The sequence below is a fragment of the Fukomys damarensis genome, unplaced genomic scaffold, assembly GCF_012274545.1.
Source record: "Fukomys damarensis isolate Sample0158 unplaced genomic scaffold, DMR_v1.0_HiC HiC_scaffold_13, whole genome shotgun sequence".
NCBI classification, from domain to species: Eukaryota; Metazoa; Chordata; class Mammalia; order Rodentia; family Bathyergidae; genus Fukomys; species Fukomys damarensis.
Genome location: NW_022900925.1, coordinates 12,437,762 through 12,458,219, shown reverse-complemented (window position 1 = coordinate 12,458,219; position 20,458 = coordinate 12,437,762). Strand labels below are relative to the sequence as shown.

The 20,458-nt window shown below is 42.4% G+C and overlaps 5 protein-coding genes across 17 annotated transcripts in view; 3 read left to right on the top strand and 2 right to left on the bottom strand.

The window, feature by feature from the left end:
* CUNH17orf100 (chromosome unknown C17orf100 homolog) overlaps nt 1–1,911 on the bottom strand; it is a 56,265-nt gene extending 54,354 nt beyond the window's left edge. For all 10 annotated transcript variants that reach the window (XM_033762841.1, XM_033762838.1, XM_010611334.3 and 7 more), the window contains exon 1: nt 903–1,911. In XM_033762841.1, the coding sequence (XP_033618732.1) occupies nt 1,193–1,573 (381 nt within the window). In that variant the 5' untranslated portion in view covers nt 1,574–1,911 and the 3' untranslated portion in view covers nt 903–1,192. The remainder of the gene's footprint in view (nt 1–902) is intronic.
* A 44-nt stretch (nt 1,912–1,955) lies between these two features.
* Med31 (mediator complex subunit 31) lies at nt 1,956–8,395 on the top strand. Its single transcript, XM_010611335.3, has 4 exons — nt 1,956–2,079; nt 3,087–3,164; nt 3,441–3,537; nt 8,043–8,395. The coding sequence occupies exons 1-4, from the start codon at nt 2,052–2,054 to the stop codon at nt 8,233–8,235; spliced, it is 396 nt and encodes a 131-aa protein (XP_010609637.1). The 5' UTR covers nt 1,956–2,051; the 3' UTR covers nt 8,236–8,395.
* A 1,082-nt stretch (nt 8,396–9,477) lies between these two features.
* Nucleotides 9,478–11,712, bottom strand: Txndc17 (thioredoxin domain containing 17). Its single transcript, XM_010611336.3, has 4 exons — nt 11,482–11,712; nt 10,905–10,986; nt 10,419–10,494; nt 9,478–9,637 (listed from the first exon to the last, which is right to left on the bottom strand). The coding sequence occupies exons 1-4, from the start codon at nt 11,624–11,626 to the stop codon at nt 9,569–9,571; spliced, it is 372 nt and encodes a 123-aa protein (XP_010609638.1). The 5' UTR covers nt 11,627–11,712; the 3' UTR covers nt 9,478–9,568.
* A 4-nt stretch (nt 11,713–11,716) lies between these two features.
* Nucleotides 11,717–20,458, top strand: part of Kiaa0753 (KIAA0753 ortholog) — a 73,593-nt gene continuing 64,851 nt past the window's right edge. The window contains exons 1-2 of one of the 4 annotated variants that reach the window (XM_010611339.3): nt 11,717–11,849; nt 17,127–17,285. In XM_010611339.3, coding sequence (XP_010609641.1) covers nt 17,190–17,285 — 96 coding nt within the window. In that variant the 5' untranslated portion in view covers nt 11,717–11,849; nt 17,127–17,189. Of the gene's footprint in view, nt 11,850–11,967; nt 12,062–12,256; nt 12,354–16,389; nt 16,476–17,126; nt 17,286–20,458 lie in introns of those variants that run through there. The other 3 variants (XM_010611337.3, XM_010611340.3, XM_010611338.3) reach the window with 3 other exon arrangements.
* On the top strand, nt 12,362–16,470 carry LOC109117640 (collagen alpha-1(II) chain-like). The gene is made up of 2 exons (XM_019205606.2): nt 12,362–15,267; nt 16,379–16,470. The coding sequence occupies exons 1-2, from the start codon at nt 12,396–12,398 to the stop codon at nt 16,399–16,401; spliced, it is 2,895 nt and encodes a 964-aa protein (XP_019061151.1). The 5' UTR covers nt 12,362–12,395; the 3' UTR covers nt 16,402–16,470.

The following is a 20,458-nucleotide window of genomic DNA, read 5'->3' as shown; positions in this document are numbered from 1 at the left end:
AAAAAAAAAAAAAAAAAAAAAAAAAAAAAAAAAAAGAAAAGAAAAAATTTCAATGTGTCCCCATCCATCTTCTGTACTTGCTATTCTTTCTGCCTAGGATGCAGTCCCCCTAGACCTCTGTATGACTCACTGTTCACCAATACAAACAGATCAAATGTTACCTAATCAGCAAGGTCTTCCCCAACCATTTTACCTAAAGAGCTTCTTTACGCTTTATTCTTTATCATACTACCCACTTTTTTCCTTCATAGAGCTAATCATAATAGAAAAGGCTTTTGTTTTCTCATTTGTTGTCTGCCTCTTTACAAGAGCTGAAACTCCACCAGAGCAGGAGCTCTGGTTTTCACTGCTATACCTCAAATGCTCAGAATAGTGCCTGATACAGGGTAGGTACCCCATAAATATTCCTCTCCCGGTCTTCCTCAAACTTCAGTTTAGGTTACAATGACCTCTCAGTTTCTTTCCTAAGATTATTTTTGGTGATTGGTGGATTCACTTTGGTATTTAACAAAGTCTGATTTCCGTGTACGTAGTGGTACATTTAACCAGATGTGGTGGCACATGCCTGTAATCTCAGCATGAAGCAGGATGTGTGAGGCAGGAAAATCAAAAGTTTGAGGTCAGCCTGGGCTACTTAGAAAGACCCTGTTTCAGAATAAAAAAGGAATGTAGGAATGTAGACCAGTGCAAAAGTCTTGGGTTCAATCCCCAGAGCTATTCGCTCAAGAAAAAAAAGACCCCAAATTTATTATTTTGGAACATAAACAAAGACCAATTAATTTATGTCCCAGAGATTTTCAGCAGCCATATATCATCACTCCAGGAATCATAATTTCAGTTTGATCTCTCCTCATAAGTTTTAAATGGTGAAGTCTTGTAGGGTCTAAGAATTCAAAACTCACCTGATTCAGAGACTCAATTTCTTTGTCCATCAACCCAATTTTTACAGGATCATGAGGCTGAAAATCCTTCGTCCCAGCTTCCAGTTATAATAGTTCACTGGGTCAAAAGTAGGATGATCCAAGGTGCAGTATGGTCAATAAAGGCCAGAAAGGGCAAGCTGGCTATTTCTCATATTGATTTATGGTCTGTTTCCATGAAATCAAAGATGACTGGTCCTCTTGGCAGCTGGCTGACTGGAAGCTAGAAGCACTTCTGTCCTGGCTAATGGCCATGGCCCTTGGTGAGTATTTCATCGAGTCGTTTTCACGTTCTGGCGCGCAGCCTGTTTGTCCCGCCGAGCTGGGCTTTCCATGTGGTGCAGAGATGTCTCCACTCGGAGGGACGAAGCCCTGATGTGGCGGGAGGATGTTTCTGTGCGCTGCGAGGAGGTCTCCACTTGCTGCGAAGACACCTCGAGGACATATGGGAGCCGCTTTCCAGAAGGGTAATGAGAAGGCCCTTCACAATGGAACTGGGTGGTCTCCACCTGCCGGGAAGAAGACGTTCTCACCTGCCGAGATGATGTCTCCACGTGGCGGGATGATGTCTCCACACTGACTGTCGAGGTCTCTTTGCAGTGGGTCGTCTCCATCCGTGGCACAGAGGACTTTCCCCTAAGAGGTGAGGCCATTCTACCAGTGTTTGTGGGCCAAAGAGAGCAGTAGGGTCTCTGCAGGCCTCACAGACTATCACACACTCAGTCACACCTCTGCCTTACGCCATAGGGTAAAATAACGTCAGAGCAGCGTGTGACGTCTTTGCAGGCTCACAGCAGAAAAATACGACGCTGTTTTAAGACATGATGACATGGAAGCACCACGGTTCTGTGGGGGCTGAACTGTCCCTCCAAAACACTGGTCCATATCCCTTGTGTGCTTCCTCGGCTGCAACCCGACCTCTAGCCTTTTAGGAACCAGCGAGGGCGGGACTGGGCAGGACAAGTAGGGTTGGGATGGGCGGAACCGACCGCCTCGGGGCGGGATTATGACCGCCCCATATCCCACACTGCCCCGCGACCGGAAGAGGAAACCGTAGTTTCCTGAACCTCCCCCAGACACTTGGGGGTGTCCGTCTGTGGTGCTGGTGGTTGTTTAGTGTGTTTGTTTGTTATGGCCGCTGCCGTCGCTATGGAGACAGGTGAGTAGAGCGCTGAGACTCCGATCTTTGAACCAAGGTGCTAGCCTCGGCTTGTATCTCTTCTCCTGCCTCCCAAGGGCTTCCTATCAGGCAGAACCCTTCGCAGATTTAGAATTCGGACCCGGAGAGGGTTAGGCTTTTTTAGCGTCTGGAGGGGCGAAGACAGTTTTGCCTTTTTCACAATTTGATTTGGTCGAACATGCTTTTTTCTAGTACTGTGCAAACATCGACCCCAATGACTGACTCCCCGCTGTAGGCTAGACTACTCACATCTTAAATTTTCCTTTTATTGGTTTTCTACTTCTTGCTTGAGCTTGAATGTTTAAAATATTGCAGATAAGCCTGTGTATTTTTCTATTAATGCCTCTCACGATTTTTTTTAATGGTTTTTTGTTTTGCAGTTGTAGGGAAGCGCTTTACCATTGAGGTAAGCCCCAGTCCTTTATGAGACAGGGTCTCTTTAAATTGCCCAAGCTGGTCCTGGCTTCGAATTTAGGGTCCTCTTAACTCGGCTTCCGGAGTAGGTGGGATTACAAATGTGTGCCACCGTGCCTGTCTTGTCACGATCTCCTATACTTTAGTTTTTTTTTTTTTCACTCAGTTTTTTTCCTGATTGACTTAGCATTTAGTTTTTGCCTAATTTAATCACTGTGAGCAAATGTGGTTATAAAATATTAAAATCAGGGAAGGCTGAGTTACTACAGCCTACGTCCGTGATCACTGTTAACCGTACAGTGGCCCACAAGTCGTTGGTATCCTGCCCATTTGTTTTCCTGTTTGTTTTATTATGACTTCTCTTTATCTTTAGAGATATCCCTAACATTCCTTTTAATCAGGGCTTTGTTTTTTTCAGCTCTCTAAGGAAGATTTCTCCTTTTTTAGTTTAGGAAGTCCACCACATGCTTTTCTAGAAGAGTAAATCTCAGCATTATTCAGGTTCCTTTTTAACAAAAATCCTACATATACTAACCTTTATTTTGAATAATTTTTGCTATCTTCTCTCCTAGATGATGCTGGAAATCGACTTCGGTTTCAGTTGGAGTTGGAATTTGTTCAGTGTTTAGCCAACCCAAATTACCTTAATTGTAAGTTGTTGAGCAGCTCATTGAGTGGCTAGCTGTTACTGATTGCTGACAAAAGAGATGCAATGCATAATAGCACTTACCTTTATACATTTTCAATTGAATGGGATTTTACTTATGCTGGCTTGTAGATATATTTGAGCAAACCAAGACATCTGTTTTGAATTTGAATTCATTGTATGTTGGCAGTGAAGATGTTAAATAGATTCTTTATGTTAGGGGTATAAATCAGTAGTCCAAGGATTGGTTTGACCTACAGTTTTTTTTAATGTCTTTCAGTTCTTGCCCAAAGAGGTTACTTCAAAGACAAAGCTTTTGTTAATTATCTTAAGTACTTGCTTTACTGGAAAGAACCAGAATATGCCAAGTATCTAAAGTAAGTTTACTTTTTATAATCCTAAATATGTATACTTTATTAGAATCCAAAGCACTGATACTTAGCAGACTTAGTTTCACACTGGAAAAATATATTTTAAATCTCTTCCCTTCTAGTGATTACCACTTAATATGACGCTTTTATCTCTGTCTTGGAGGAGATTGGTCTCTTTTAGCGTTTGGAGGGGTGGAGACAGTTTTGCCCTTTTCAGAATTTGGTTTGCTCAAACGTTATTTCTTCTAACATACTGTTCAAACATTGACCACAAACCCATGTTTTTTGCTTCCATTTTCACTCTGCTCCCCTCAAATCAATCAAAGCAAATCAGTACCCTACACAAAAGCCGACTTAGTCTCTCAGAAATGTAAATCCCAGAACATACTACTTTACTTAGATCTTTTCAGTAGCCTTCCATTAAAGAATGCTCAGAAAGTGGTATTTAAACAGGTGTTTTCTGAAGGAGTTAACCGTCTCTTTCCATTTTATTTTGTTTTTTGAGACATAAAACACTGCACTGTGGCTTGAGTTTTTGCTATGTATTCCAGGATGGCCTTGAACTCACTATGTAGCACAGGCTGGCCTTGAATGTGCAGCAATCCTCCTGCCTCAGCCTTCCAAATGCTGGGATTACAGGTGTGGGTCAGCTGAGATGTTACCTTTTCTTTAGGACCTCCTATGTGCCAAGCAGCGTGCTATGTGGTTCACATCCATTTACTGACTTTAAAGAGAAAACAAAACAAAAATACATACACACATATACCATTCAGGTTGTTCAACACTTTTAAGATTTAACTAAATGGTAAGAAACATTATATATCCACAATCTGATTCCAGTTTCATGCTCCCCAAAAACCTCAAAACCTCAAATTCACACCTCTGTTTTGCTTAGATAATCAAAAAGCAATAGTGAAACTTTAAAAAAGAAAAAAGAAAAAGTTTTAGAGGAAAATGTTTCAGATTGTTCAAATCACTTTTCTGAACTGAGCTGATATCCACGTGCTGTCTGTAGGACTTTTTGCACTCTGTTTCTCTATGCAACTACTGACTTAATAACAAAACAACATTTTAAAAAAATGAGATTATAATATTTTATATATAAAGATTTGAACTCCAGTGTTGCAAGCCTTAGCCACCTTAGGTTCACTGTCGCGCAGGGTTGCTGAGAGGTGGTCATGTACACTGTGGCTGGTGGTTTCCTGTGAGCATGATCCTCCATCAGGGATAGCTGACCGCACTGTTGGTCAGATGTTAGAAAGTTCTTTCTTACATTGTGATAGTACCTTCTTGTAGCTTTAACCTGTTCCTATTTTCATTTTTGGATTCATCTAGAACCAGCCTATTCCTTTTTGGAGACAACAGTTGTATAGACACTTAAATTCAAAAAGCTGGATGTGGTGGCACACGTGTGTAATCCCAGCACTCTGGGATGCTTAGGCAAGGAGGATCACAAGTTTGAGTTCAGCCTGGACAACTTAATGAGACGCTGTCTCAAAATCAGAAAAGTCTGGGATGTAGTCTAGTGTAAAGGCCCAGGGTTTAATGTTCTGTACCACCAAAAAAAAAAAAAAAAGTTTCAGATTAACCTGTTGGGTGTTGGGGTGTTTCATCTCATCTGCACAAAGTTTTAGACTTTTAAAAAATAGCTGCCAACATTTAAAGATGTAAGGCTTTATATAACAATTCAGATTTCTAGCTACTCTTTAAAAATCAGGAGAAACTAGTAACACCAGGTCTTCATTTTCCCAAATCATTAACTGGCTGGAGCTGAGGGCACCTGCCTCTTGTGAACATTATCTACCAGTTGGTCTTCTCCATTGAGAACTAGTAATTGCAATAGTAACATCTCTTTCTTAACTTATTTAGCCTAAGTGTTATGATTTCCAGACTTTGCCCACGAATTCAGGCACTTTCCTTTGGATACTTGGCACTTGCGCCTTAGAACATCCAACCAAAAACTAAACATGGGCTTCAGATGTGGTCATGGTACGGTTGACCAAATGGTATTTCTTTACTTCATATGGATGTTACATTTCTAATAATTCAGTTTAGGTTGGTGTTATTTATGCATTTATTTTGATCTAGGAAGGGTAGGGGAACCCACTCTTGGTTTGCTGGGAGCTTTGTGTCAACTAAAATCCTTTATTTTCGTCAGCGTTGTCATTTCACTTCTCCATTTATGTATCTTGTTTCTTTAAAAACAAAAATCTTTATGCAAGACTTTTTGTACTTCTTCTATTTCATCTTGTTAACTTGTAGCTTATGAGAGAATATTGTAGCCTTTCAGAGAATATTTATAATTTCTAATTCTGTCATCTAATGTATTCTGAATATTATATTCAAGTTTGATATGATAAATGATCACTGCTCATCTAAATTCCAGTTATTGACTAAATGCTAGTTGAGACCGTTCTCTTGGTTTTCACATTTTTACAGGTAAAGAAACTTAACTTAGAGGTTAAGTATCCTTCTCAAGACCACCCAGCTGGTACTTGGATCTAATCTTTTTAATTGCTGTTGCTATCATGAAAAGGATTTAGTCAGGGCAGTATGAATAGAGCATTCTAGGTTAGGTTACCAACAATTACAGGCCACTGTTTGTTTTCAGAGTGTAAAAAGCAAACCTTAGGACAGCGTAGTATCAGCCCTAACATGGCTTTCTATTTAATGTCTTGAGACCTGAAGTGTTGGTATCATCTGGGAGCTTGTGAGACATACAAAGCTCAGTCCACATCTTAGACCTACTGAAACTGAGTCTACATCATGTGCATATTACAGTTTAAGAAAGACTGCTGTGGTTCATAGACTATTTCCCATACTTCAGTTGGTTTCATATCACTTTTGCTGTTCTGGCTCTCTGTATTCCCTGTATGATTTTATTTTCAGTTAACTTAAATTTTACTCTTCAATTTGAAATAATTGCACTTACAAATAGCTGGAAGAATAAAGGGAATTTCTTGTATTCTTCACGCAGATATTCTAAATGATAACATCTTATATAACCACAGTACAGTGATCAAAACCAGAATATTAACGTTAATCTTACTATGTAATCCCATTCAGATTTTGCCAGTTGTCCCAGTGGTCTGTATGTAGTAATCTTCAGTCTAGTCTCATGGTATGTTGCATTTTGTTATGTCTTCTTAGTCTCCTTTAATCTGTGTTCCTTGGTGTTTTGATTTTTTTTTTAATCCTCTTGTTCATAAGTGCTGTGTTCTTGGTATACCCTATTGGTGATGTTAATTTTGATCACTTGTTCAATATGGTGCCATTTCGGTTTCTCCATATCAAGTTATTTTCCTGTGTATAAGTGTTTCATGGGAAAATACTTTGAGACCGTCTAAATATTACATAAACTTTTTGCCCACTAATTTTAGCCTTACCGAAGATGTTTGCATGGAACAATTTTTACTGTGAGATTTTCTAATTCCATCATTTTGCATTTATTAGTTGAGATATTACTGTAAGGAAGAACATTCCCTTGTTACTTATTTATTAAAAACATTTACATCCATATGGACTTTTGGATTATTTTTATTCTGTGGACTGCAATTGTTTTTTCTTGCTTAAATTTTTCTAGACTGGGAGCACCTCCAAATTAGCTCCTGAGTACTTTTGACATATCCCTTTTTATATTTAGTACTACATAATGTTCCAGGTTCATCTTGTGCTTTCCTGACCCTAGCCCTGGAATTAGCCATTTCTCCAAAATACCCTGGAAAATGTTATTTGAAAACCATGAATGGACAATAGGTATGGTCATTGGTACCTCAGAATCATTGCTTCTAGGCCCTTTTACCATATAAATTAGGAACTTTGTTTGTATATATGTATTTATATATGTACACATACACATCTATGTCTTCTCCTATGTGTATTAAAACCCGTAAGTGCGTATTGACTGACATTTTCAATTCCAGTCTAGTAATATGAGATTCACTCTAGCCTTTCTCCTTTCCTTATCTTTAACTCCTTTTCTGATAGCCCAAAATTTGGCCCTCTTTATCTACTTAAAGTATACTTATTTGCTCAGTCTTAGAGTGTACATAAAGTAATTTCAAATTGCCATAATCCCTGTGGAAAACTAGAGCACAGTATTTGGATTTTTTCTTTTTGAAGTTAATTCACTTTTAAACTTTGTTTTTATCCGTAATGATAGAAAACCAATAGTTATCAGTTATGTACATATTAAAGTGATTCTCACCTTAGAAACTGCCAGAATGCAATGTTACCATTATCTCCAAATTTTGATTCTGCTTACCAGTTATTTTGTTCTGTAGTCTTGAACAAATTGTTCTTTTTTAATTTAAATTTTCCCATTTTTGAAAGTTTTGCTTAATGACTTTTGGTGACTAGCTTTTCTGCAGAAACAGAAAAAAACTATGCTCAATACACTGAATTAATGTTAATAGAAATTGTAGGCTAAAGATAATTTTAAGTAACCAAATTAAAACTTGGCATTATTGACTTAAATTATGTTGATCATTAACCTATAAACTTAAACCCAGGTACCCTCAGTGTTTACATATGTTAGAACTACTCCAATACGAACACTTCCGAAAGGAGCTGGTGAACGCTCAGTGTGCGAAATTCATTGATGAACAGCAGATTCTACATTGGCAGCACTATTCCCGGAAGCGGATGCGTCTTCAACAAGCCCTGGCAGAACAGCAACAGCAAAATAACACATCAGGAAAATGAACAGCTGGAAACAGCTCAGGGTCTTAAGACATGTATATAATGTTTTTCATTGTACAGTGAAGATAAAGTAAGACTCCTCTTCCTGCCTACCTTTATTGTAGTAGCACCTGGAACCTTTAATGTGCTTTTTTAATACAGTTTTTTTATTGTTAATAGATTGTTAAACCAGAATTATTCTACTTTGATTACCTTGTGAATTTCTAAGTTTTTATTAGCATTAACAATCAACAGGAAAGAATGGACAGGTTAGGTCCTTTAGATCTGTTTAAGGAGGGGGGGCATGGGAGAAGGGAGGGCCAGCAAGTATACGAAACTCTTAAGTATGGTTTTTTGACACACAGTAGTGCCTTGGGCAAGTCTGTCTTTGGAACTTTGTTTTATCTACAGAATGAAAGGATTGGAGTCAAGGAGTCAGAGCAGGAACTGCAGTATATAAAGGTTCTTATTCTGCAGGAGAGGACATACCTGTATTACCCCTGTTTTGCAAGATAGCTTTAAGATAGAATCATTGGTATGTCACTGAACTAGTGATGGAGAGAAGATTGGTGGTAAACTACTAAATCGATTTGACCTTAAATTAGGACAAAGATGAAGGACCTCACATGCTTCTGCTTAATAGAGAAAGTTAACATTTATTTGGCCAGTACCAAAAGCCAGGTGCTACATTAAATGCTTCCAATGCATGCTCATGTTAGTCACAGGATTATCCTTTTTTGTAAAAGAGGAAATTTGGATTAAGTAAGTTACTTGTGGTTACACATCTAGTAAGTGGTAGAATCAATGTGACTGACTCACAAGCTGAAATTCTTCCCACCACTAGGTTCCCACTACCTAGTCTCCAGTTTCTTGTCCCCTGCCTCATCCCAAACGAAGCACAGACAGCTGTAAAATCTGCTTGATTTAAGCAGATTGCATTAGATATGCTATAATTCCTCTCAGTAGTTTGGTTAAATTCTACATTCCAAAGCCAAGGAAAGGTTTTTAGGACTATCAGTTCCTTTGCAAATTCATGGACTTTAAGATAAAAGATCCTTAGCCCTTCAGAGATTTGGGATAGATAGGCTGCCCAGGCATGATTGGGAACTTTAATTATTTGTCACCTCCAGTTTGTTCCTTTGAACCATTACTGCCACTGCTGAAAACTTATTTTACTCATATCTTTGAAATACTGTATGTTACAAGCCAGATGAAGGTTTGTATTTTGATAGCATTACTACTTAGACATACATTGATTTTAACACCATTTATTGCTAACATGAATTCAAATCAAGTATGCAATTCTTTTATACTGTAGCAAACCAGGAAATCAAGACACAAGTGCCATCATCAAATCTTAATCTTCAGAGAACATCATCTCCACAAGGTTGTCTTCAAGACACTCAGATTCGACCAGTTTTTGAGGCTGTAAGAAAAGAACAGTCAAGTCTTTACCACCGTTATGAAATGTTAATAGGAGTGGTGTCAGTTCTGCTTTGATGACACTAATCTTTGAACACAGAAATTATGCCATTCAGAAACTATCAACTAGTTATAACAAGTTTTACGAAACAGTTATTTGCCTTAAAATGAATCATTAAAGTACTTGGCTCAAGGGCCTTAAGTCCCAAATACTAGGAAGCTCAGACTGAAACGGATCAACAAGCCCAGTGCCATCCCTTTTCCATCAACTAGTATTCCAAGGGGGCATGACTGAAATAGAAGAAATACCTTTTCAACCTGAATAATGGTTTAAGTAGAAAACTATTCATGCAAGTGCTTTAAGGAATTTGAGTCAAGCTACTTTCTCAGTGTGGAATTGTTAGTGTCTTAAAAACATGAAAAAGACCTATTTGCATTATTCATAGTTTACTGAGATTGTTCAGGGGAATGGACAGCCAAGTTGTATGTTTTCTTTTGTGTGTGTTTTTTTTTCTTTTTATTGAGTTTATTGGTACAATCTAGGTATACAATAGTTACATTCATCATTGGGATTCTGTACCTTTACATAATAGGTCTTGATTCTCATTTTTTCCCCTTGTCCCTACCCTCCCTTCATCCCCTCCTCGCCTCCCCATTTACAACAAGTTGTATGTTTTTAATGCACCGTGAAAGGCAGTGTGATACTTGAAATGTTAAGATCCTTTCAAAGATGATTCTAGAACAACTTTCAGAGTGAATTATAGTCCCGACATGAAGATACTCACCGTTCCGTATTTCAGGAGTGTAGGCACCGCAGTTATTTTCAGTTTCTTTCTGAAATCATTATTTGGATCTTTCCAACTATTCCCAAAGGAAAAAGTGATCAAGAAAATTCTTGGTTTATTACAGTTTGCTTAGTATCTCATATGTTCCTACATTTAGTGTTTTGGTAATTATTGTTTTTGTGAACATTTAAAAGACCTTGAAGACTTTAACTATACCCTCTGCAGAATTTTTGATTAAACTGTGACTAAGATATAAAATAAAAGTAAACAGTTAAGTTTTGAGCTTAACACTAGGCCAAATTTTTAAAATTACTCTCAATTCAAGTAGCTGAACATTCACATTGTAAATTTCAATGTCAGAGGTTCTAATTTTTAAATTATTAGACTTTACCTTAAAACAGAACCTGAGTAAATCTCTAAGGCCTTTTCCACCTAAGTTTGCATGAGTCTAGCGCATGTCTGAAATATAACACATATTCCACTTACTACGATTTTTCTCCTACTTGGCAGTAGATGAACACGCATCCTTCACTAACATGCTTCAGCCCTGCTCGAACGACTGGTTCAGCTGTTTAAAAATTAATATAATTACACATCAATTCTACCATCCCCTTTTCTCTACCCCAGGACATAGTAAGTACTCAGACTTTAACCTGCAGTTAGACTTTGAGTTAGTCCAGAAGTTAACAGAAGACAGGTGTTCTCTTCGGGTCTTAGAGTCTCTTTAAGAGTAAAGACCCAGTCCAAATCCTGACTGCCCTCATGCCACAATCGCAGAACAATGGAAGGCGTATTTGCTGAGTAAAATAAGACCAACTCGTATCCTGTAAGACACGACTTTGGGGACGTGAAGAAGTTTTAAAGAACTGGATTACAAGATCATCTGGATCGGATGGTAGAAGCGCAGCACCTCGGCAGAGAGAGCAGGGAATTAACAGGAAGTGTGGGCCCACATACTCTGTGGATCTCAGGGACCAAGCCGCCCTCTCTGCTCCTGCATCCCGCGCCACAGACTCCGTTTTCCTACCACTTTTGGGCAGTAGCCTCTGAGTCCTGGCCTCACCTTGCACACAGTCAGGACACCAGCTTTTTCCTTCAGCATCCTTAGAACCGCTGAAGTAGGCGAAAATGGTCTTGCCCTGGTGCTGCTCCACAGCCCGGTTGAATTCCTCGAAGCCGGACACGCTCACCTCTTCGTAGGCAGCCATAGGGACAGCACACCACTTAGAAGAGGAAGAGCCCTTAGGTCCCGCTGCTAGGGGGCGGGGCCCATGTGGGTGTGGGAGAAGCCATTTCCGGAGGGTGGTGGTAGGGCGGGGTTCCGGGAGCCGGTGCTACGGAAGCTTGTGCAGTTCATAATTCATCTTCCTTGTCTTCCTGCTCCCGTTTTTCAGCTCTTTCAGGGCAAACTTTCCGACGTAAATCAAGCTTGTAAGCCCCACTCTTGGTTCTGGTTTCAGCCCCAGGGATACTGACTGCAAAACTTGCTGTTATGCGACACCTGTACTCTCAAAATGCTCAGGAACCTTAACTGCTCCCAATCCACTTCGCGCCTGTTGCTATGACGACTGGGCGAGTGGCCGGAAGTGAGGCCTACTTCGAGGGCCCCCCGCCTTCAGGTGGCCGTGCCTCACCCGGGGCAGGTGGGCTTGGGCGTGGGCTGGGGGGATTCTGGGAAGCAGCGTTAGGCGTCATGAACCTGGGGGAGAGGAGACCTTGAACCAGGCAGTCCTTGCTCCTCCGTTCCCCCAATTAATTACCTTTTCTCCTGTCTAGCTTTAGGGGGGCCCGGCATTGAGGGGGCGGGCGCCGGAGACTGGGCGGGGTAGGGTTGGGGTGAGGGGGCCGGGAAGGAGAGAAAGGCTGCGAGGGCGGGAGCTGAGTGTGTGAGTGCTTGCGTGGAGCAGCCCAGGGGGCCGGATGCTAAGACAGAAGGTGCCCCGGGGCTGTGTTGCCGAAGGGAATTGTCCTTGAGCTATGAGTAGGGCGACTGGCCCCGGGGCCTTATCCAGGCAGAGCCGGAGCGAGTTAGCGGCTAAGGTGCCTGGTCGCTGGGTAGGGCCCAGTCGGTCGGGGTGGCCGTGGGGAAGAAGATGGGGTACAGGGGCATCCCGAAGGTGTGGAGCTAGGCGCAGGGCGAGGGCTTCGATCAGGAAAACGCGCCGTAAGAGTGCAGAAAGGCTACAAGACTGTCCGCGACCATGGGGGAAGAGGCAGGCTGCGGAGACTGCCGACGCGGCTGGGGAGAACGAGACTTTGGGGACGTCTGGGGTTGTAGGCTCCATTGAGGCTGCAAGGGATCCCAAGGCTGTGTGGGTGAATGGGGCTGTGGGAGAACCTGAGGTGGTGGGGCCTGCTGGGTCTGTGTGGGTTACTAGATCTGAGGAAGAGGAGGCAGGCGATGGCAATCCCCAGGGCTGTGAAAGAAAAGGTCGCCCAGGGGCGATAGGGCATGAGAGCATTCTGGAACTGTGGTTGAAAGTACAGGCTATGAGGGCAGCTTCGGGATGTGGGGAAAGAAGTAGAGTGGAACTCCATCCTATGCCTGCAGAAGAAGGGCCAGTGGAAAGGGGCATCCCTGGCCGGGCCTCCTGGATAGAGACAAGCCGAGGCGGAATCACGGGACCATGGGTGAGAGGACAGGCTAGGGCATTTCCCCAGGTCTCAGGACTGTCCATACCCACGGGGTTAGGGCTAGGTTGTGAGACAGCCTCAGGCTCCTGTGGGCACAGACAGGCTGGGAACGTGCCTCCTCCTGTGGTTGCTCCTGGAGCTGTGGAAGTGTTAGGCAGTGCACTTAACTCAAGTCCGTGGGAAAGACCACAGGTTGTAGGGAAGCCTGAAGCTGTGGAGATGAAGATGGGCTGTGAGACTGCTCCAGATCAGTTGGGGAGAGGACAGTCAGTGCAAGTTCCTGGAGCTGCGGGGCAAGAGGCCTTCTATGGTCCTACCCCAGGCTTATGGAGGAGGGGGCAGGCTGCAGAGAACCTTGATGCTGTGATGGTACCCAGAGCTGTGGTGGAGGAAACTGCATCTGTGTGTGCCCCAGACATGTGGCAGAGGAGACAAGAGGTAGAAGGTATAAGCTCTGAAGGTCTCCCTGGCGTGCGGGGCACAGGACAGCTTGTAGGGGTGCCTTGTGCTACTACTAAAGAGGAAACTAGATGTGGTGATCTAGGATTCAGGGAAAAAGGACAAGATATGTGTGTAGAGATGGGTTCTGGCGGTGACCCAGTGTTGTGGGCAGCTGCACAGTCTGTAGAGCCATCTGGTCCTGGGGAGCAGGAGGCAAGTTCTCAGCAGGTACCCCAGGGCCTGTGGGGTGTAGAACAGGCCATGGAGATACCCAGGTCTCTGGGGAAGGAGACAGACTATATGAATGTTCCCGGGCTGTGGGGAACAGGACAGCTGCCAGGGGTGTCCCAGGCTGTAGTGGTACCTGAAACCAGGGGTGAAGGTACAAGCTATGGTGGTGTCCCAGACCTGTGGGAGAGGCAACAGGTTCTGAGAACTCCTCTGGCTGAGGCGGTGGAAGAGCCACACAGTGCGAATGTCCTGAGCCTGTGGGAAAGGAGGCAGGCCATGGGGGAGCAGGAATCTCTGGTGCCTGGAGCTTTAGGGGCAGCTGGGCCTATGGATGAAGAGGCAGGCTATGGGGTTGTCTCATGTCTGTGTGAGAGAAGGCGGGCCCTTGGAGTGTCTGAGGCAGTGGGGATGCTCAAGGCAGCAGATGTGGCCAGGCACAGGTCTTCCCCAGCAAGAGTACCCACAGCTCTGGGTGCACCTAGATCTGGAAGGGTGCCTGCCGCTGTGTGGGTGTCTGGCCCCATGTGTCAGGAGAGCAGCTCTAGAGATGTTTTGAACCCGTGGGAAAGAGCTCATGGTGTCAGAGTACCTGGGGATTCAGGGGGTGTCATGGCTTCTGAGGAGCTGTGGTCTGTGGGAGAGGATAATGATTCTGGAGCTTTCCCAGGTCCCTGGGGAAGGAGACAAGCTCTCAGGGTTCCAGCAACTCTTGAGGCACCTGGTCCTATGGAAGTAGCAAGTGACTCTGGGGATTTCTCAGGCTCGCCAGAAAGGAGACACGTTGTAAGAATACCTGTGACTGTGGGGGTATTCCCAGCTGGTGGGAGACGTGTGGTTCCCAGGACACCTAGGCCTGGGTGGGAAGAAACTGGATCTGGAAGTGGCTCAGACTTGTGTGGGGAGAGACAGGCAGACACCAAGAGTTCCACAAGGATGGGGGTGTCCGCTTCCAGGATGCTTGGGCCCGAAGGGGAGAGGACTGGTTCTGGGTACATGTCAGCCTTGTCAGGAAGCAGGCAGACTACAGGGATATCTGTGGCTGTGGGACAGTCTGAGCCCATGGTGGAGGAGACACTCTCTGAGGGTCTCTTGGGTTTATCAGGAAAAAGGCAGATTGCTGGGATGCCTGTGGCTGCTAGACTTTCCATGGCCCCAGGAGTGCCCACAGCTTCTAGGATCCATAGGCCCCAGATGGTGAGGGAGAGCACCTTTGGGGATGGCCCAGGCACATTGAGAGGGAGACAAGTCACTGAGGCTCCCGCTGTTGCCAAGGATCCTGGATCTGTGGAGTGGGAGACAGGCTCCGAAGATGTCTCAGGCCTATGGAGAAGGAGGCACGATGGACCCTTCCCCGAGGCTTCAAGAGTGCCAGTGCCACTGGGGAGGGTTGAAGCTTTAGGAATTCCTGTTGTAGGGTGTGTGCCTGCTTCAGTGGGGGTGACTGGGTCTTCAGGAGAAGAAGGAGATATGGGTATCTCAGGCCTGAGCACAGTGAGCAGACAGTACACAGAGAGAGCTGAGCCTTCAGGGGAGCAGACAGGAGGTAAGGGTGTCCTGGGAATGACAGGAAGTGGCCAGGCCATGGGGGTGTCTTACACCTCTGGGCGTGGTACCAGATTCTGGAGCTGTCCAAGGTCTGTGGGGGAAGAAACAGCCCACGAGAATGTTCCCAGAGTGTCTGGGATAAGAGTGGCTGTGGTGGTGCCCCCAGTTTCAAGGGAGGAAATAGGCCCCGGTCATTTTAGAGATCACCCACAGCAGAGTGGGAGAAGACAGGTCAGAGAAGTGTCTGGAATTAGAGTGAGGGGGAATGATTTGACAGAGAATTGTGGGGGAGGGATGCATTGAGAGGGGTATAGGGAACAAGTTGGGGGTGTCCTGGGGGGCTCTGGGAGGGACATGTTGGGGTTATGTTTGTCCTGCACTGTGGGTGAAGGCACAGGTTATAGAGATGTCAAGATGGGAGGTACTTTGTGGAGAAGTCTCAGAATAGCTAGGGTGACAAACTGGGAGGTTTCTTGGAACAGTGGGGAAATGGACTAATTGCAAGGAGAAGGGGTGTTGTATAGGGGAACAGTTAGGGTGGGTGTCCCTGGACTCAGTGTGTGTGTGTGTGTGTGTGTGTGTGTGTGTGTGTGTGTGTATGTGTGAGTGATCTTTTGAGGTATTTAGGAAGTCTGGGGGTTGTGTAGTTTTTTTCCTATTGGAGAATGGACTTTTGGGCCTTTGGCATATGGAAGCATCCCCTGGGGGGAAGTACTGGCTACATAAAAGTTGAAGATGCTCTGTCCTGACATGACAGCCTGTTCTGCAGCTTCCGCCCCTGACCTGTGATGATGCCAAGCCAGTTGGGATTGGCCCCCTCTTGTGGCTCCTCCCATCTCCTTTTTGCATCTTGTCTCTGTAGCCTTAAGAGTAAGGAATATTGGACAGTTAACTTTAGGTTCCTACAGATAAATCTGTTTTTAAGCAATCCAGTCTGCAAACCTTGGATTTATTCATAGGCTTACGTTAGGGATATTTTTGAATTTCCCAGTTGATTCACTATAGGATTCTTTGAGAGAATAAATTCTCCAGTGTATTTAAAACTAGTCTGTCCTCAGAAAATCAGCTTAACTCTACAAATGTTGAGTTAAATTGTCTACTGTGATCAGAGTACTGTGTTGTGGGAAATTGAAGAGCAAGACAAGGCCCTTAACCCTCAAAGAACCTCGTCTCACTGGCAAGATGAGACATATTCCTGTGAAATAGGTAAATAACAGAAAGCTAACATTCAGATGAGCACCTAAATGGCAGGGCTGTCGGAGTGTATGGAGCCTTCAGAAAAGGAGAGACAATGATAAGGACATAGTCCCTTTCAGTTTACCAAATACTTTTAATATCTGTGACCTCATTTAGAGTATGTGTAAAGGGTGGGGGAAGATTTAGGGCCTTTTAGCTAGTTAACGGCAGACCCTGGTTTAAATCTGGCAATTCTGATTCCTTGGGTTTATTTAGAATCACGTAAGAGTTGTATCTGTTTGTGCCACTTGGTAGGATGAAATGTGCTGCTTTTTGGCTAGGAGCTAGTATTTATAATTGTAGAATGTATGTCCATAAACCTGCCCTGCTATTTAAACTGTTCATTTATAATAGAGTTTTCTATTAGGAATAATGTCTTACTGGAGACCCTTGAAAGTTGAAATTTGGAAGGCAAAGGGCCCAAGAGATTCTTAACAGAATTTCAAAAGTGTGGTTGTTTTTATAAGTGGAAGAAATTCATACCTGTCTCTCTAAGCAATCACTCTTAGCATGTAGTTGCTATGGATTACTTCTAGAATATTATAGGATCATGATAGTGTGTTTTTATCTGTTCTCCAGTTTTAAGACTGTTGATGTGAATATAGCTGTGTTTCATTTTAGGAATGGTGCCAGTGAATACTTGCTTGATGACGAGGTCTTCACTGCTTTTCTACACTGTCTGATATGATGGGACCAAGTCAACCAGCTTCCACCTGTGTTCACCTGACGTCCTGTACCCAAGTAGATGGGACAAGTGACCCCAGGAAACTTCAGACCCAGGTAGTTTTTTTTTTTTTCAGATGTTTATTATGAAATATTTCAAACACAAAGAAAAATTGAAAGAAAAGCACATCGAACATTTTTGAAACCATCCTCTGCATTCAACAGTTGTTAAGCTAGTCAAAGTAGTACATGCCTATATCCCAGCAAGCAGGAGGCTGAGACAGGAGGATTCCCATAAGTTTGAGGCTGAGGCTGGCCTGGGTTACATAGTGAGTTCAAGGCCAGCCGGGACTACATAGTTGAGACCCTGTCTCCAAAACTAAAAGACCAAAAAAGTTAAATTCAGCAGTTGTTAGCAATTTGTGCTATTTTCCTATCTTCCATCCATCTCTAAAATTTTGGGTGAAGCATACCAAAGTAAGTAGCATATCTTATGACACTGTTTTTTATTTTTTGGTACCAGGGATTGAACTCCAGACCTTGCCCTTGCGAGGCTTGTGGCAGCACCACTGAGCTAAATCCCCAGCCCACCAACTTTGTTTTTAAATATTTAAGAATATTTCTAAAAACCTATACCATTATCACCCTAAGCAAATGAACAGAAAATAATTCTCCAAAATTATCTAGTAGCCAGTTTTTATTCAGTTTACTCAGTTGTCCCCAGAATGTCTTTCCCTTTAACATATTATGAAAACCTTCAAATATACAGCAAAGTTGAATGTCACAGTGAGCACCTAGAGTCCATTAATGTTTCACTATATGTGAAACATTGTCTATCCCTCCAAGACATTGATCCAGCCCTCCAAGAGATTCATTCATCAAGCCATTCTTTTTGACACATTTCAAAGTCAGTTGTAGATGTGAGTACCCTACTTGTATATTGTATATTGTTTTGTTTTGTTTTTTGGTACCAGGGATTGAACTTGGGTCCTTACACTTGCAAGGCAGGCTCCAGAACCACTGAGCCTAATCCCTGGCCCTGCATTTATATTATATATTTTTATTCATTCTTTGTTAGCCAGATTTTTTCTTGTAAATTTTACATTAAAAATGAGTACATTAAACCAGTGTGGTGGTGCATGCTGTAATCCCAGCACTTGGGAGGCTGAGGCAGGAGGATCGCTGTGAGTTCAAGACCAGCCTGGGCTACATAGTGAGTTCCAGGTCAGTCTCAACTACATAGTGAGATCCTGTCTCAAATAAAAAAAAAAAAAAAAAAAAAAGTACATTGAAATATGTACGTGTTGTCATATTTACTGAGTTTTGATAAATACATGCACATGTCTAACCCATACCTCTGTGAAAATACAGATCACTTATATGTTACCGTAGAAAGTTCTCAAATGCTCCTTCCTAAACAATCCCTACTCCTACCCTCTAGATTAAACCATTATTTTGATTTTTTTTCCATCATGAATTAATTTTGCCTATTCTAGAACCTCATATAAATGAGAACATGTAATACAAATTATTTTGTGAGGTTTCTTTTACTAGGTATAAAAATTGTTTTTTGGATCAGGGATTTAGCTCAGTGCTTCTGCCTCCTGCCTTGCAAGCGCAAGGTCCCGAGTTTGATCTCCAGTACCAAAAACAAACTTGTTTTTCTTTCTTTTTTTAGGCAGGGTCTCACTATGTAGTTCAGGCTGGCTTTAAACTCACTATGTAGCCTCGGCTGGCCTTGAACTCAGGGCAATCCTCTTGCCTCAGCTTCCTGAGTGCTGGGATTACAGGCTTGCACTACCATACCCAGCTAGGCATAAAGATTTTGAGATTCATCTCAATATGTTGCAAGTATATTGCATTATCAGTTTGTTTCTTTTTAGTCCTTTTTACTAATTCTATAGTGTGAGTGTATCAGTTTGTTCATCCATTTGTTAACTGATGGACACCTGGGCCATTTCCAGTTTGGGATTATTATATGTATAATGCTACAGAGGATATTCTTGTACAGATCTTTCCTTATGTGTGGCACTAGGGATTGAACCTAGACTTCCTGCATACTGGGCGAGCAAGCACTCTACCACTGAACTACAGCCTCAGTCCTGTATATTTTTTTATTTTGAGACAGGGTCTGCCTAAATTGCCCAGGCTGGTGTCAAACTTGCAATTTTCCTGCCTCTGCCTTTCAAGCAGCTTTTATAACAAGATGCACCATCACATTTGGCTTCTACAGATTTTTTAATGAACATGTTTCCGTTTCTCTTGGATATAATAACCTAAAAGTGAAGTTAACTGGGTAATGGGGTAGATGTATCTTTAGTTTTATGATAAACAATTGAACCTTTTTACAGAGTGGTGGCACCATTTCACTTTCCTACTGAAACCATGTATGAGAGCTCCAGTTGCTCCATATATCTTTGTCAATATTGCTGTTATCTATTTAATTGCAGCCATTCTGGTGGTTATGTAGTAATAACTCATTGTTTACAAAGAAAAATTTTTAATGCTTACATAATTTCTGATTGACAGGAGATTTTTCAAGAATAATACACAGAATTTCGTAGACATTTTTTTCCTAGATTCTCCAAATACTAGAATTTTATAATATATTTCCTCTCTCTGCATACATTATTTTCTGAATCATTTAAGAGTACATTTTAGACAGGCTACTCTTTTGTCCCTGAGTACTTATGCCTTTCCTAAAAGCAAGGGATTCTCTTGCTATAATTATCAAAATCAGGAAATTAACATTAATATATACTATTACATAAGCTACAGACTTGTATTGAGATTTTGTTAGCTGTGGCAGTAATATCCTTTAGAACAAAAGAAAATCCAAGATGATGAGTGGTAATCAGTACTCCTGACTCTGGTTTCTTTCAGTGTGATTTCTGAGCCAGTTTTTATGTTGTATAACATTGGCATTTTTGAAGATTACCAGCCAGTTTATTTGAGGATTTTCTATCAGTTTTGGTTTGTCTGTTGTCTTCTTATAATTATATTCAGATTATGTACTTTTGGCAAGAAAACTACCAACATGATGCTAATAAGTACTTGTATTGTGCATTCTGCGGTGCATTGTATCAGGAAGTATATTGTATCAGTTGCTGTCAGTGTTGACTTTAATCATTTTATTAAGGCAGTATCTGCCAGGTTTTTCCATTATAAAGTTACTCTTTTACCTTTTGTAAGTAGAAGTATCTGCCTTTGAGACTATGTTAATATTTTCTTTCTCATTAAACTTTGACTTATTAGTTTTAGCATTCATTGATGATTCTTTGACTGGGTTG

Bases quoted from the DNA above. Each gene is read 5' to 3' on its own strand.
- Med31 (XM_010611335.3), top strand. From the start codon at position 2,052: ATGGCCGCTGCCGTCGCTATGGAGACAG. The intron at 3,165-3,440 runs GTAAGTTGTTGA...AATGTCTTTCAG, and splicing joins CAACCCAAATTACCTTAATT to TTCTTGCCCAAAGAGGTTAC. The intron at 3,538-8,042 runs GTAAGTTTACTT...ACTTAAACCCAG, and splicing joins GAATATGCCAAGTATCTAAA to GTACCCTCAGTGTTTACATA.
- Txndc17 (XM_010611336.3), bottom strand. From the start codon at position 11,626: ATGGCTGCCTACGAAGAGGTGAGCGTGTCCGGCTTCGAGGAATTCAAC. The intron at 10,987-11,481 runs GTGAGGCCAGGA...ATTTTTAAACAG, and splicing joins GTGTCCTGACTGTGTGCAAG to CTGAACCAGTCGTTCGAGCA. The intron at 10,495-10,904 runs GTAAGTGGAATA...CTTTGGGAATAG, and splicing joins CAAGTAGGAGAAAAATCGTA to TTGGAAAGATCCAAATAATG.
- LOC109117640 (XM_019205606.2), top strand. From the start codon at position 12,396: ATGAGTAGGGCGACTGGCCCCGGGGCCTTATCCAGGCAGAGCCGGAGC. The intron at 15,268-16,378 runs GTAAGGGTGTCC...TACTGTGATCAG, and splicing joins TTCAGGGGAGCAGACAGGAG to AGTACTGTGTTGTGGGAAAT.